The sequence below is a fragment of the Euprymna scolopes genome, chromosome 31 (assembly GCF_053919585.1).
Source record: "Euprymna scolopes isolate OS-2025 chromosome 31, ASM5391958v1, whole genome shotgun sequence".
Taxonomy (NCBI): domain Eukaryota; kingdom Metazoa; phylum Mollusca; class Cephalopoda; order Sepiida; family Sepiolidae; genus Euprymna; species Euprymna scolopes.
This window is the reverse complement of record NC_136512.1, coordinates 85,281,983-85,299,482: the sequence shown is the minus strand read 5'-3', so window position 1 is coordinate 85,299,482 and position 17,500 is coordinate 85,281,983. Positions and strand designations below refer to the sequence as shown.

The following is a 17,500-nucleotide window of genomic DNA, read 5'->3' as shown; positions in this document are numbered from 1 at the left end:
TAAAAACAGCCTATCTTGCCTTGACGGAGTAGAGAATAGGCTTCGTGGCTTAGTGGAGGATGCCCTTTTCTCTTCCCTGCAACCTCTCTTCCACAAAAGAGACGTTGTGAGCCTGTCTTTGTTTTATTGTTACTTCCATGGCAAGTGCTCGTCTGAGCTCCAATCTCTGGTCCCCCCTCACCAATCTTTCACGATAAACATCCGTCTAGCTGAAACAATTGTCAAAAAGTTTCCTCACTCCTTGTCTGTGCCAAAATCAAAACATAGATTCCATGAACAAATCTTCTTTGTTAGAAGTGCACGCCTGTGGAACTCTCTGGGATTTGCCTGTTTCCCACCTGACTACAACCTGGATATCTTCAAGTCCAACATAAACAAATTCCTGATGAACCGCCCCCTTAAGTAAGACAGTTTATCAAATCTCTATTACTAACGATTATTATGATACTATCCTATTGATTACTGTACACGCAATAACCCTTATCTCCGAGTGGCTTCCGGGCCTTGATAAGTGGTGACTACCTTGTGAAAAAAAAAAAAAATTATTAAAAACATGTATTAAAATTTTCTAAATATAAAGCAATTTTTAAAAAGACATTTTAATATCTTTAAGACCCTTATTTCAAGATCTTGTAAGATATTTTGCTTATGATTTTGTTGTGCTGCTCAACCTTATAGTTAATAATAATGGACTCTTCCACTTGCTAAAAATACCGGGAGAATATGCGTCTCGCCGCTGATGCAGAAGTCAGGGAAAATTTTGCAGTCGGACTGACGTATACCTACACTCTTCATTTGTTGCATCTTTTTTGTTTCCACTAATTACCGAGTTGTGTTTTTGTTTTTCCGGGCCCTTACGGGAACACAACAGGCATCCTATAAAGCAGTAGCTATCTGAAAAAAATATTTGATTAAAAAATAATTTGCATTTCTCTCAACAGAATCGATGGTTAGAAGCAACTCGCAGCGTCGATGAGAAACTCCGTTGTCTTCTTGGAGACAATCTGATTGGTTCAGCGGCTGTTTGTTTTGCGGGATCTTTTCCACCTAAATATCGGTCTCTGCTGATCACCGAATGGAAGCAGATTTGTGTCGACAACGGTTTACAAATCTCCGAACACTTTGATATAATCAAGAACATGGTTTATGACCAACAGGTGAGGGTACTATATTATGAATTAATCTTTATTTGTATACTAGCAGGACCTGTTTTCTGTCGTTGCCTGCGGAAATATAAGAGAAATTATATATAATTATGGAATACTTAAACTGTGAAAAAAAGAACAAAAGAACGTACTGTAAGTTAAAGTAACTTAACTATATATATATATATATATATATATATATATATATATATATATATATATATATATATATATATATATAGTTAAGTTACTTTAACTTAATATATATATATATATATATATATATATATATATATATATTGAGTATTATTAGTATATATATATATATATTGAGTAAAACGATTCATAATTGTGAATTGAACATCAGTTTCAAAAGGAAAAATAAGCAAAATCAACTGGATTTTGTCCTTCAAAAACATAGTCTCCTCATCAGCAAAAATAGGAGACGGGGAGAAGTTAAAGACACCAAAGTAAAACAAGCATTTTAGTCATGAGTATTTTTACTGATGAGGAGATTATATTTTTAAAGGACAAAACTTTTGTCGAATTATTGTCAACATTTATTGACAATTTCAATAAAATGAACATCGTTTCCGAAACGATCGTACAATTGATTTTGTTTGTTTTTTCTTTTGAAAGTGATTTTTAATTAACAATTATGAATCGTTTTACTTAATATTAATATAGCTCTAGGATTCCTATACCTATTGAGCTTATTATATATCTACAGTACAAAGGACCCTTTTTTCTTTTAATAGTATTAATGCATTTATTAATACATTAAAATAAACTCTGCTCTTTAGACTCCAGGTTTAATTCTCCCCCCAAAATATAAAAAAATATATATTTTTATGAATGTTTATTTTTGAAATATTGTTAATTTCAATGTATACCGTTTTCATTTAACGGGTTGAGATTGTTATGATAAAAACCTAATCAACATTAATTTCGAGTGAAGGTCAATGTATCTATTTTATAGGTGCAGAGCATATATATATAGTACAAAACTTTGTTGAAAGTCAAAGACTTAAATTGTTTCTTTTTTGTAAGTTGTGTTTATTTCATCCTTCATTACAGCCGTTTCGTTAATGGGATGGCAATTTTATGATTTTATGTGTTCATAAAAATAACCTGTTCTCACCAACTCATCAGATGTTGTTTCCATTCGATGTTATCAACAAAAAGTTGATTTTGTACATGATAAACCTGCTGTTTGAGGAAAAAGAAATTCCATCCCCACGTTGTAATAAGTCAGCCATCTTGGGTGTCCAAAAATTATATGACAGCCGTGTTTTAAAATCTCTCCATTTCTCCCATTTTTCCTTGCATCCATTTGTTGAATTATTCTATGGAATTCTGCCTTTTGGATTACTTTGAACCATCTTCTATTAACCCTTTTCTTCACCCCTGCTTCACTTTTTGTTACCAAATAAGATCGATGAATTACTTGTAGTTTACTCAAATACTTTTGCAAGCAAAATCCGATCCTGCTTTTTTCTAATTCCTACCCTCTGATGAGAAGGAAAGTATTTCTTCGAAACTCAGCGGATTATGGACTATACACTTATTTTGTGCTTCCTTTTTAAAATAAAATATGTTTTTAACTCTTTTTCAGAGTGTTTTTTTTTAACATGTTTTATTAACTACTTGTTTATATATATATATATATATATATATATATATATATATATATATATATATATATATATATATATATAAAATGGGTTAAGAAATTCCAACGAAAGAAAGATGTATATTTAAAAACATTATTACAATGATCTAAACATAATTCTCAATGAAAAACCAAGACACGGAATAATAAAATAATGTTAAAAAATACACATTGTTGGTGACTACCCCCTTATTTAAATATATATATATATATATATATATATATATAAATATATATATATATATATATGTATATATAAATATATATATATATATATAAATATATATATATATATATATAAATATATATATATATATATATAAAAATATATATATATATATATATAAAGAGAGAGAAATATATATATATATATATAGGAATATATATATAGAAATATATATATATATATATATATATATATATATATATATATAGAGAGAGAGAGAGAGAGAGAGAGAAATATATGTATGTATATATATCTATATATATCTATAAAAGTGACCGTGTCTGGGTATCTGTGTGTCTGTGTGTCTGTCTATCTGTGTGTGTACATTTACCTACGCAATAACTTTGTCAATTTTAAGTGTAAAGACTCGAAATTTGATATACAGGTTAATGAGATTTGGGAAAATCTTTGTGATCCGTTTTCAGCTAAAAATTTGGATATTAAGTGGTCAAAGTTCAACGATTTGACCTTTGAGAACTCTACCAAACTCCTCCGACAATTTTGGGTCTAAACACTTGAAATTTTAGATATAGATTTCTTGGACATGGATCTGACTTAATAACTTGATTTGAACCCAAAGCAATAAATTTTAAGGGATCATAATAAGGGTCAAAGTTAAAAAACACATTGACCTCTGCGGTCTCTACCAAATTACTCAGACAAATTCTGGTCTAAACATTTGAAATTTGATATAAAGGGTATTCAGAGATAGGGCAAGTTTTTTCATCGGTTTGGGTCGAAAATTTTTAGTTACCAATATATAAATGTATGTATGTATGTATGTTTGCATGACTGCCTAAAACTTTCGAGAGAGGCGACGGATTTTACCAAGATCAGTATCGTTTTAAAGTTCGACCTTTCATACGACAAATATCGAAAATTGGCTAAAAACATTAATATCTACACCTTCAACTAGGCACTTTTCTACGGGGGGGGGGTCGCTTTTTTCGCCGATATTTTTGAAAGATATCCTCTCCTTTCGATTGTCTAGCCTTAATTTAAACATAAGTCACTTCAGATTTGGCGGTGGCCGTAACCGCAAAGACGTCAGTTTTTTCCCCCCATTCTTTTCCTCCTTCGCTGTACGGGTTCAAGCCTGCCTTCCTACTACCCCCTTTTTTTTTTTTTGCTCAACATACACATCCAAACACCCGGGCACCGCCGGGCTGAAATACTAGTATGTGTATATATGTATGTATATATACGTGTATATAGGTATGTATATATATGTGTGGATATATGCATATATATGTGTGTATATATGTATATATGTGTGTCTGTATATATGTATATATATATATATATATGTGTATATCAGTATGTATATATATATATATGTGTGTGCATATAAATATATATGTATATGTGTATATGTATTTGTGTATATTTATATGCATTTATGTATATGTATATATATGTATTGCTAAAATATAATTATGCACTAACATGTGTTTCGTCGTCTACGTCTCATCAGAGTGGCTGTAAATATATATATGTATATATATGTATATATATGTTTGTATATATATATGTACATATATATATATATATAACTATATATATATATGTAGCTATATATATATATATATATATATATATATATATATATATATATATATATATATATATATACATAAGTTAATTTAGTATACAAACAAATGGCTACACATAGGCATACATGTTTCAGCGAAAACCCAGTAAGGGAATCGCATTCCCTTACTGGGTTTTCGCTGAAACATGTATGCCTATGTGTAGCCATTTGTTTGTATACTAAATTAACTTATTTTGGCTCTGTCTAAACATTGAGCACTCTTTTGGTAGGCACACTTAATAATTACTACCAATACAATATATATATATACATATATACATATACATCTATCTATCTATCTATCTGTCTATAAAAGTGAAATTTTCTCTGTGTGTGTGTGTGTGTGTGTGTGTGTGTGTGTGTGTGTGTGTGTGTGTGTGTGTGTGTGTGTACATTTCCCTACTAAACTACTCTGTCCTTTTTCTGTCTGCAGACTCAAGCTTTGACGTAAGGAGAATTGAGATTTGGAAAAATCTTTTTAATCGGGTTTCGGACAGAAATTTTTCTGTCAAGGGGTTAAAGTTCAACGATTTGACCTTTGAAAACTCTACCAAACTCCTTAGTCTTAATCTTAGGTCTAACCACTTGAAATTTAAAATGTAGGTTACTTGGACATGGATCAAACTTTTTAATTTGACTTGAGCTCAAAGTAATAAATGTTAAGGGGTTAAAATTGGGATCAAAGTTATAAAAGTGAAACTGCGGTGTCAACGAAATTATTCAGACAATTTTTGGTCTAAACATTTGAAATTTTACATAAAGGGTATTCAGGCATAGAGAAAGCGTATTTATAGGTTTTTGTCTGAAAATTTGGCTACCAAGAGTCTAAGATTTTACGTTTGAGGTCTCTTGCAAACTATTCGGCCAACTTTGGGTCTAAACATTTTAAATCTTACATAAAGTGTATTCACACGTAAGGCAAGTTATGCAAAGTACATAGGGCGCAGGCAAAGCCCGGCTGAACTGCTAGTATCTATAAAATATAGTAAAAGTGAGATAGAAGGAAGGTTAAACGAATATGTGGCAACGATTAGATGGAATTCATTACCATACACTATTAGTGTTATTTTTTACCATACACTATTAGTGTTATTTTTTACCATACACTATTAGTGTTATTTTTTACCATACACTATTAGTGTTAGCAAATGTAGATAAATGAAGTAGACCAACTTTTAACGTAAGATATTAAATCATTGTAAAATGTGGGACTATTTTGACGGTAAATAAATAGATTCATTCATGTTGCTAATATATGGAAAGTTATAAAATTATTTTGCTGAAAAATATCGATTAGCACTAAGCGTTAAAAGGAATATACTAGAATTTAAATAAATAATTTTGCTATATATAGGTTTTTCATTATTATTCTTGTTATTGTTGTTCGTTGTTAGGACTTATTAAAAGTGAGTCTTAGTGTCTTAGAGTCTTAGTAAGAGTCTTATTAAAGAGAGTCTTATTACAAGTGATGATGTTGTGTGTTCGTGTTATGACGAGGTTCATATATATATAATGTTCAGTAGAAGCTCTTAGAGTGAGGAGACAGTCTTAGTGTTCACATTGTAGATATGAGATGTGTATGTAAAGACATTTTAAACCACATGATATAGAAGACATATAATGACAATTTCCACTTTACCTTTTTGGTAGAATTACAACACAAAGACGACGTTTATAAAAACACATGATGGGTTTATTTCCATGGACCGGCCGGTGGCTTTGCTTTCAGGAATTCAAAGTTTCACATTCTATGTTTCAAAGGTGACCGTCTCGCTTCTAGACGTTCAACTCCCAACTCCAGACTATCGTCTGTCGTCCTCAGACTCTCTCTCAGACTCTCTCCCAGACTCTCTCCGCTTAACTCTAAAGTTTCTAACTATATCGAGAACTTCCCATTTTCCATTACGTCATACACGTTAAAACATGTGTCTTCTTTCACGTGTTCTGGAAATGCGTGTCCAAAACTTTTTCCTTTGTTTACAAAAGGAATTTTAACCTATATTCCCAGTAACCTATATTTCCAATATGTTAAAAACATGTTTATTAAATTATCTTATAGTTGCATTCTTCAATTGAATTTTCATAACAGAATTGACAATGCACATTCTTTTCTTAAAACTATTTTATCTCTAAGCTTAACAATGGTTTGTTTTACATTCCATTTGCTAATTCTCTCTCGTAATCTATTTCTAAACCTAAATTACGAGGTTCGAATTTCGTCTATTCTATTTCATTTTCATTTGAACTAAATCTCTCTTTTTTTATACTTACATGAAAAGGGGACAGCCCTTATTATGTAACAATTTTATTTCAACTCAAATAAAATTATTTCAACTTAAATAAAACTATTTCACTTTAATTCAATCAGATGTGCTTTGTATGCATTAATAAAAAGGTTATTAGAATTTTGTTTCACTTTTTATCAAATTACTCACTTAAAAAATAATTCATATTTAGTTACATATTTGTAACAGAGTTCTTTGCTAAAAGATAGTGCCGGAGTTTTCCAAATATATCCTCTCCACTCCAAAATATCCCCAGCTCCCTGGGGTTATATTCGGACGAAAACCCCCTGTAATAAGTGCATTTAATGGATTTTATATATATATATATATATATATATATATATATATATATATATATATATATATATATATATCGTTATTTTATTAGATTTTGAAATGGACTTCACAAGGATTACCAAGAAACTCTCATTCTGTTGAGAACGCAATCATCATGAGCAAAAATAGGAAATGGCCTCTTTTTATTGACCCGGAAGGACAAGCAGTCAAGTAAGTATGAGAAAACAAGCCTTTTTTTTTTTTACTTCAGGGAATAAAAAATGGCCGACCCAATTTAACGCCGTGCTGACATGATTTGAACTGATGGTGATCACGTGACTAGTAATGATGATGTATACAGTTAGAAAGTCGAATGAAAAATTCGATTAAAAAAAAAATAGAAACTTTTTCTGTGTTTGTGAGTTAATTTCCTATGGACTCGAAAACGGCTAGGCCGATTTTTTTTTTGAAAATTTACACGAAGGTATTTTATGTACCTGACAGTGTTCTTAGATAGGTTTTGTGTCAGAATATCTTTGATAACTGTCATTAACTGCTAATCAAAATAATCCGATGAAAGCAGAAGTATTTAGGGGCATCGACAGTGAAGGGGTGAGATCTTATTGCTAAACGGGTTTGTGGGGGATATGTATGTCAAGGGGTAGAAGTGAAACGAGTTCATTAGAACACATTCCATTAAAAGATTTATAAAACAGGCACAGTGATGCAACATTGTGGCGATGGGACAGGGGCTGGAGTTTAGTTGATAAAGTGGGGCCGATTTAGATTGACAACTCTTTTTCGGACTTTATCTAAGAGGGAGAGACTAGTGGTAGATGCACCAGCCAAGATGTGGCAACAACACTCCATGCATGGGCGAATGGTGGCCTTATAAAGCTACAGGATACTTTCAGGCGTGGGTAGTCTTCTAGCTCGATAGAGGGAACCCACCTTCTTTGCAGCAGCCTTTGCAATGTCCTCTTATTTGTTCCAGTACATATTGTCCGCAAATGTTAGGCCGAGAAGTTTGAAGGTAGAATTCTCAGGTAGGGTGCTATTTGTCATGGATATAGGCGGTTGGAGAGGCGTCTTGTAATTGTTAAAGGAGAGCAGCTTAGTTCCTATTTACAATGTCTCCTCACCGGACAGAGTTAGACACCACGGTCGTTTTTAAACGTGGAGAAAAGGAACAAAATTAAAAATTGTCTCAGTCGTGAAGGACTTCTTCTCCACTGACAGAGAACAAGAAATTGAAGTGCAGCATCTGAAGAACTGTGACTCGGCCCAAAGGCCGGAGCAGCTTAGTATTACTAGCATTAAATGTTACCATTCCACTATAGTCTGGAGGTAATTTTCTAACGATTCTGCCATTATGGCCAAAGCCACTCTCATGAACGTTTTATTTGGTGAATTATTGTTTTCTTTATTTACTATAAATCAGATCTTATATTAAACAAAAATGCAATATCACAAAATAAAAAATAAAATTTAAAAAAAAATCCTCAGATTCAATAATATTTACTCGCCTCTCTCCTTCACTCACACTGCGGACAGTGCATAATCAATTTCTGCATGAAATAAATTGCAAATTGTATGCAGTCCCCTCTCTCACATCGAGGATGGTTTCTTGTACACATCGTTTCTGCTTGGTAAAATTATCTCCGTCTGGATGTCATGTGATTTGTCAACTTTTGTTCTGGAGTCACCTGTGGCCCCTAGGTGTCACTCAAGCTTTTCTCTCTAAACAACAGCTTTCATTATGTAATAATATGGCCAATGCCACTCTCGTGCATTATTCACGAACGCTTTATCGGTATTTGACAGATGGATACAGCAGTCTGAAGGTCGTAACCTGAAAGTTGCATCGGCTGAAGATCCGGCGTACATGAGGACGGTCGAGAGGTGCCTACGGATGGGAGACCCTCTTTTATTAACTGTAAGTTGATTGTAACTTGTCCTTCATATTCAAACTTTAAACATTTGAAAGAAGTTAATTAATGTTGATGGTACTATGCCTCTTTATAGTTGTAATCTTTCTTAGATGTTTAGATAGTTTGTATACTGAAGCAAGTGTTGAGAAATCTCAATCACCAGTTCTTTTGATATTTTTTTTTTTACTTTGGTTCACCTCAAATGAAATGCATTGCCACAGAGTTATGAGAGGCTTCTGTGAATAAGGGTTCATACCTACAAGGATATTCTAAGTGGAGAATTATACAGTGTAGTGCTTGTTAACGTTACATTTATACTTCTGCATGATGTTACGAGGGTCGTTCCAAAAGTAAAACCTCCTAAATTTTGTTTTTTAACTAAAAAACGTTGAAGAGCTATGAAGACGGAAGTAGTAGAATTAAAACGATTTTGCTGATGTTCAGGTCGGTAAGGGTACAATGGAACAGGGAGAAAATCCTGAAAGAAGCAGAAACAGTTTTTTTTGTTTTTTTTTTAATTTTGATTTCCTCTTCTTCATACCACTGGAACGATAAATTTATCGCTCTAAAGCACATATCACTACAGCTTTATTTTAAAACTTTTATTGAAAAATTCAATTCAGGTAACTTGATTATGTAGTAGAGCTGACATCTATTTAATGTAGCCGCCTTCAGTCTCAATCACCGCCTCAAACCGGTCCGGAACTGGGAGCATGCCTTTTTCACAAGTGCTGGCGGGAGCTCAGCTCAGCAAATACTCAGCGATCAAGCTGGCTTTGATGTTGTAGGAGATCCTGTTGGTGATGTTCTTGAGGTATTACCAAATGAAGTAGTCCAGTGGGTTCAGGTCGGGGGAGTAGGGAGACCAGTAAGAGAAAGGTACAAAGTCATAACACTCTTTCTGAAGGCAAACCTAGGTCTCTTTGGACTTGTGGGATCACCACACTCTTCAGCACATCGAGGTACACTTAGGTGTTGACTTTCAAGCAGACTTTGAAGATGTGAGGTGGCATGATGTGGCCCTCACTTGAAACCTCACCAAAGACGATAACCGTTGGCAGAAACTTCGTTGAGCTGTGCCCTCAAGCGTTGAACCGTTCGGATTTGCATCTAGAGGCTGCAGTCATGTAGTCATAAATTGGATCGGCAGAGATCATGAGTTGTACAGCGGCGCATCTCCAATCTCGCTCGTTGAACATTGTCACATTCCCACATGATAGAAGAATCCTATTGTTCGACGTATTTGTATACAATTGGCCAACTAGTAGATGGTCTGCAACAACAAAAAAAGAAACCCGGTTTTCATACAAACGGAAATGGGATCATGTTGTCTTTTCTAGGCCAACAATTTTATCGTTCCACCCTGTATTTGCTTTAATAAAAGACAAATTGAAAACACCCTCTCTCAAATAAAAACAAAAAGATAAAAAAAAAGTATTTTACAGTATTTTTACTTAAAATTCTAAGGTATGTATAGCAAACAAAATAAAAAAAATTTTTTTATCCCGAATCAATGCTCATTCCTCCCCCCCCACCCCACCCCGGTCGCCAGGTGATTCATTCACACACTGACCAACCGACTGGTAGGGCGCATTGACTCTATCTGTCTCCTTCCTTAGCCACTAAAGCCACCTGTCGGTCAGCGAAGAACCTTACAAGCATCAAAGACGGACCCATCTCCCAACCTCTCCCCTCATCTCTCTTTTTCTCTCTCTTTCCTGTCCTTGTCCACTGTCCCCTCCAGCATAGACGATTTTTACTTCAAAATAACTGCTGGCTGACCTGCGATATTTGTAGCATAGCGCGGACGTGCATATGCAAATCCGTGCCGTGTACGAAATGACGTCACGGCAAGGAAAAAGAAAAAGACTATAGAAAGGAGAGAGATCACATCAGTGGAATTTTTTTTTTTTTTTTTACATAGAAATCATCACTTATTAAGGCAAAGAGGCTACTGGAGGATAAGGGTTAAAGAGTGTACAGTGGTCAAAGGACAATATCATAGTAATCGTTAGAAGTGCAAATTTAGTAAATTGGATTACTTAAGGGGAACGGCTCATCAAGAAACACAAAATGAATAAATTGAATTAAAATAAAATACGGAAGAATTCGTTTTTCAAAAAACTTCACACATATTACAATAATGACTGTTGAAAATTATTTACAAATTTCAAGTCATATATTTTCGTATAATGAATTTTAGAAGTTTTTTAATTTTATGTTAATTCAAAAAATATTTACGTAATTAATGTTTTATTTTGTATCATTGCATTACTTTAATGTTTTATTTTGTATCATTGTATTACTTTAATGTTTTATTTTGTATCATTGTATTCTTTTAATGTTTTATTTTGTATTATTGTATTACGTTAATGTTTTTTTCTATCATTGTATTACTCCATTGTTTTATTTTGTATTTTATATTTACGTAATTAATGTTTTATTTTGTATCATTGTATTACTTTAATGTATTATTTTGTATCATTGTATTACTTTAATGTTTTATTTTGTATCATTGTATTACTTCATTGTTTTATTTTGTATTATTATATTACTTTAATGTATTATTTTGTATCATTGTATTACTTTAATATTTTATTTTGTATCATTGTATTACTTTAATGTATTATTTTGTATCATTGTATTACTTTAATGTATTATTTTGTATCATTGTATTACTTTAATGTATTATTTTGTATCATTGTATTACTTTAATGTATTATTTTGTATCATTGTATTACTTTAATGTATTATTTTGTATCATTGTATTACTTTAATGTATTATTTTGTATCATTGTATTACTTTAATGTATTATTTTGTATCATTGTATTACTTTAATATTTTATTTTGTATCATTGTATTACTTTAATGTATTATTTTGTATCATTGTATTACTTTAATGTATTATTTTGTATCATTGTATTACTTTAATGTATTATTTTGTATCATTGTATTACTTTAATGTATTATTTTGTATCATTGTATTACTTTAATATTTTATTTTGTATCATTGTATTACTTTAATGTATTATTTTGTATCATTGTATTACTTTAATGTATTATTTTGTATCATTGTATTACTTTAATGTATTATTTTGTATCATTGTATTACTTTAATGTATTATTTTGTATTATTGTATTACTTTAATGTATTATTTTGTATCATTGTATTACTTTAATATTTTATTTTGTATCATTGTATTACTATAATGTATTATTTTGTATCATTGTATTACTTTAATGTATTATTTTGTATCATTGTATTACTTTAATGTATTATTTTGTATCATTGTATTACTTTAATGTATTATTTTGTATCATTGTATTACTTTAATATTTTATTTTGTATCATTGTATTACTTTAATGTATTATTTTGTATCATTGTATTACTTTAAAGTTTTATTTTGTATCATTGTATTACTTCATTGTTTTATTTTGTATTATTATATTACTTTAATGTATTATTTTGTATCATTGTATTACTTTAATATTTTATTTTGTATCATTGTATTACTTTAATGTATTATTTTGTATCATTGTATTACTTTAATGTTTTATTTTGTAGAATTGTATTACTTCATTGTTTTATTTTGTATTATTATATTACTTTAATGTATTATTTTGTATCATTGTATTACTTTAATATTTTATTTTGTATCATTGTATTACTTTAATGTATTATTTTGTATCATTGTATTACTTTAAAGTTTTATTTTGTATCATTGTATTACTTCATTGTTTTATTTTGTATTATTATATTACTTTAATGTATTATTTTGTATCATTGTATTACTTTAATATTTTATTTTGTATCATTGTATTACTTTAATGTATTATTTTGTATCATTGTATTACTTTAAAGTTTTATTTTGTATCATTGTATTACTTCATTGTTTTATTTTGTATTATTATATTACTTTAATGTATTATTTTGTATCATTGTATTACTTTAATATTTTATTTTGTATCATTGTATTACTTTAATGTATTATTTTGTATCATTGTATTACTTTAATGTTTTATTTTGTAGAATTGTATTACTTCATTGTTTTATTTTTTATTATTATATTACTTTAATGTATTATTTTGTATCATTGTATTACTTTAATATTTTATTTTGTATCATTGTATTACTTTAATGTATTATTTTGTATCATTGTATTACTTTAAAGTTTTATTTTGTATCATTGTATTACTTCATTGTTTTATTTTGTATTATTATATTACTTTAATGTATTATTTTGTATCATTGTATTACTTTAATATTTTATTTTGTATCATTGTATTACTTTAATGTATTATTTTGTATCATTGTATTACTTTAATGTTTTATTTTGTAGAATTGTATTACTTCATTGTTTTATTTTGTATTATTATATTACTTTAATGTATTATTTTGTATCATTGTATTACTTTAATATTTTATTTTGTATCATTGTATTACTTTAATGTATTATTTTGTATCATTGTATTACTTTAATGTTTTATTTTGTAGAATTGTATTACTTCATTGTTTTATTTTGTATTATTATATTACTTTAATGTATTATTTTGTATCATTGTATTACTTTAATATTTTATTTTGTATCATTGTATTACTTTAATGTATTATTTTGTATCATTGTATTACTTTAATGTATTATTTTGTATCATTGTATTACTTTAATGTATTATTTTGTATTATTGTATTACTTTAATGTATTATTTTGTATCATTGTATTACTTTAATATTTTATTTTGTATCATTGTATTACTATAATGTATTATTTTGTATCATTGTATTACTTTAATGTATTATTTTGTATCATTGTATTACTTTTATGTATTATTTTGTATCATTGTATTACTTTAATGTATTATTTTGTATCATTGTATTACTTTAATATTTTATTTTGTATCATTGTATTACTTTAATGTATTATTTTGTATCATTGTATTACTTTAAAGTTTTATTTTGTATCATTGTATTACTTCATTGTTTTATTTTGTATTATTATATTACTTTAATGTATTATTTTGTATCATTGTATTACTTTAATATTTTATTTTGTATCATTGTATTACTTTAATGTATTATTTTGTATCATTGTATTAATTTAATGTTTTTTTGTAGAATTGTATTACTTCATTGTTTTATTTTGTATTATTATATTACTTTAATGTATTATTTTGTATCATTGTATTACTTTAATATTTTATTTTGTATCATTGTATTACTTTAATGTATTATTTTGTATCATTGTATTACTTTAAAGTTTTATTTTGTATCATTGTATTACTTCATTGTTTTATTTTGTATTATTATATTACTTTAATGTATTATTTTGTATCATTGTATTACTTTAATATTTTATTTTGTATCATTGTATTACTTTAATGTATTATTTTGTATCATTGTATTACTTTAAAGTTTTATTTTGTATCATTGTATTACTTCATTGTTTTATTTTGTATTATTATATTACTTTAATGTATTATTTTGTATCATTGTATTACTTTAATATTTTTTTTGTATCATTGTATTACTTTAATGTATTATTTTGTATCATTGTATTACTTTAATGTTTTATTTTGTAGAATTGTATTACTTCATTGTTTTATTTTGTATTATTATATTACTTTAATGTATTATTTTGTATCATTGTATTACTTTAATATTTTATTTTGTATCATTGTATTACTTTAATGTATTATTTTGTATCATTGTATTACTTTAAAGTTTTATTTTGTATCATTGTATTACTTCATTGTTTTATTTTGTATTATTATATTACTTTAATGTATTATTTTGTATCATTGTATTACTTTAATATTTTATTTTGTATCATTGTATTACTTTAATGTATTATTTTGTATCATTGTATTACTTTAATGTTTTATTTTGTAGAATTGTATTACTTCATTGTTTTATTTTGTATTATTATATTACTTTAATGTATTATTTTGTATCATTGTATTACTTTAATATTTTATTTTGTATCATTGTATTACTTTAATGTATTATTTTGTATCATTGTATTACTTTAATGTTTTATTTTGTAGAATTGTATTACTTCATTGTTTTATTTTGTATTATTATATTACTTTAATGTATTATTTTGTATCATTGTATTACTTTAATATTTTATTTTGTATCATTGTATTACTTTAATGTATTATTTTGTATCATTGTATTACTTTAATGTTTTATTTTGTAGAATTGTATTACTTCATTGTTTTATTTTGTATTATTATATTACTTTAATGTTTTATTTTGTATCATTGTATTGCTTTAAAGTTTTATTTTGCATCTTTGTATTATTTTAATGTTTTATTTTGTATCATTGTATTACTTTATTGTTTTATTTTGTGTCATTGTATTACTTTATTGTTTTATTTTGTGTCATTGTATTACTTTATTGTTTTATTTTGTGTCATTGTATTACTTTATTGTTTTATTTTGTGTTATTTTATTACTTTATTGTTTTATTTTGTGTCATTGTATTACTTTATTATTTTATTTTGTGTTATTTTATTACTTTAACGTACTTGTATCTGCTCCACACCACAGGCAAAATTAAAATTTTCTTTGCACCTGGGTGAGTTCAAGATTTCAAATAGGTAGTGACAGACGGTACTGAAATAGGGACAAGAGTATCATTACATAGCTGAATTATTACATAACCACCCCCTGCGAGTGTAACTGACTAAAAACTTTCTGGTATATCTGAATCAGATGTTTCATTTTAAATTTAACCATTTTAAGTTTTTTTTAAATTTACTCCAGGATGTTGGAGAAATGCTTGACCCAGCTTTACGGCCGATCTTGACCATGGACACTTTTCATCAAGGAGGGACGAAGATGATCAGACTTGGAGAAAGTGACATCGAATATAACGATCAATTCAAGTAAGTAAACAATATATATATATTTGCTAGCAGGGAGACCTGACTTTGCCCGGGATTGAATGATGATCAGCGAATATTCCATACTCATATATTTTTATTGTCATCGAGATCCGCAAAATCACCTACGACGAAGCTTCCTATGCCTCCATGCAGTAACTTAATCCAAAATATATGTTATTCTACATTGCACTCTAGAGAACCTACTTTTTCTTTTATAAAATTATTTTATATAAACTTCTTTCCAGCTAATGAAAAAAAAATATTCTTTCCATCCTCCTTGACCCTTCACAGTCAAGACTGGTGCCTTTGTAGGGGAGTTATGTGAGGAGCACAATTTATAAGGTGTCCTATAGTTTCAATTGGATTCATGCACCATTTTGTTTGAATTTCTGTCACTGATTCGATGTGACTGGTTAGTGTTAGTTCATATGGGTTGGTTGCTGCATTCAAGGATTTTCCTAACAAATTCAGCTGTTTTTATCACTGCTATTCATTTCTTTCAGTTCTCTGGCAAGTTCTGTGCATTTGCTTCATTATTTCATCTCTTTGATCTTCACCCTGTGAGCTGCTGGGATGGCAAAATATATAATTTGTTTTGTTTCTTTCCTTCTTGCTAATTATTATGATATCTTGTCTTCTTGCGTGGATGAGTTTTGTACCTGTTTGTACCTCCTTGTCCCCCAAAATGTTGTTTTCATTTTCCAGTACTCTCTCCGGTTTGTGTTTGTACCTTTTTCTGTATGTTTGAAATATGTGCATTTGCATAATTCTTAGTGTACTGCTTTTTCTCAACACAGTTGTGTCTGTTCTTTCATTCTTTTTGGACCAGTTTGCTGCATTCACTTATATGGTTTACCATTTCACCTCTTTGTCCACAGAGTCTACATTTACTGTTTTTCTGTGCTTTATCTATTGTAGCTTTAATGTTGTAAGTTTTAATCGCATTATGTGCAGCTGTTGGAAGTGATTCGATTTCTTTGTTCAAGTGTCCTTTTCTTAGCCCTATTCACATGCTTTTGCGATTCTTGTCATTCGTACGGATGGTACTTATAGTTGCTTCTCTTCCCTCTTGTCCTTTTTGTTTCTGATTTTGCTGTCTTCTATATTGTTCGATGTGATGGTGCCGCTTGCCTCATAGATCAGTCTTCCTGTATTTTCGCAAAGCTCCTTTTGTCGTCCACACAGTCTAACTATTATTATTTTTATTTGCACTCACTAAGAGTTCATACACAATTCATCACCAGCGGTTACTCATTATTATTTACTCACTAGGAGTTTTCATACAGACCATCATTAAAGATTCAAAGATTTTCCCTGGAGCCTGAGTAACAACAAGCTTCCCTAGATTTCCAGTACTCACCACCTCTTTTGATTACATTTGCATATTAGTTATCGCAACAGCCATTTACCGTTGATTTCACATTGTTAGCGACCATTGGTCTTCACTGGAATTTTGGTGTCAATAAGCCTTCCAAGGACTCACT

At 29.2% G+C, this 17,500-nt stretch overlaps 1 protein-coding gene across 1 annotated transcript in view; it reads left to right on the top strand.

Annotated features, from left to right (window-relative positions):
* Positions 1-17,500, top strand: part of LOC145255562 (dynein axonemal heavy chain 6-like) — a 277,781-nt gene that overhangs the window by 188,778 nt on the left and 71,503 nt on the right. The window contains exons 46-49 of the mRNA XM_080114017.1: positions 942-1,157; positions 7,308-7,426; positions 9,020-9,131; positions 15,895-16,016. Coding sequence (XP_079970143.1) covers positions 942-1,157; positions 7,308-7,426; positions 9,020-9,131; positions 15,895-16,016 — 569 coding nt within the window. The remainder of the gene's footprint in view (positions 1-941; positions 1,158-7,307; positions 7,427-9,019; positions 9,132-15,894; positions 16,017-17,500) is intronic.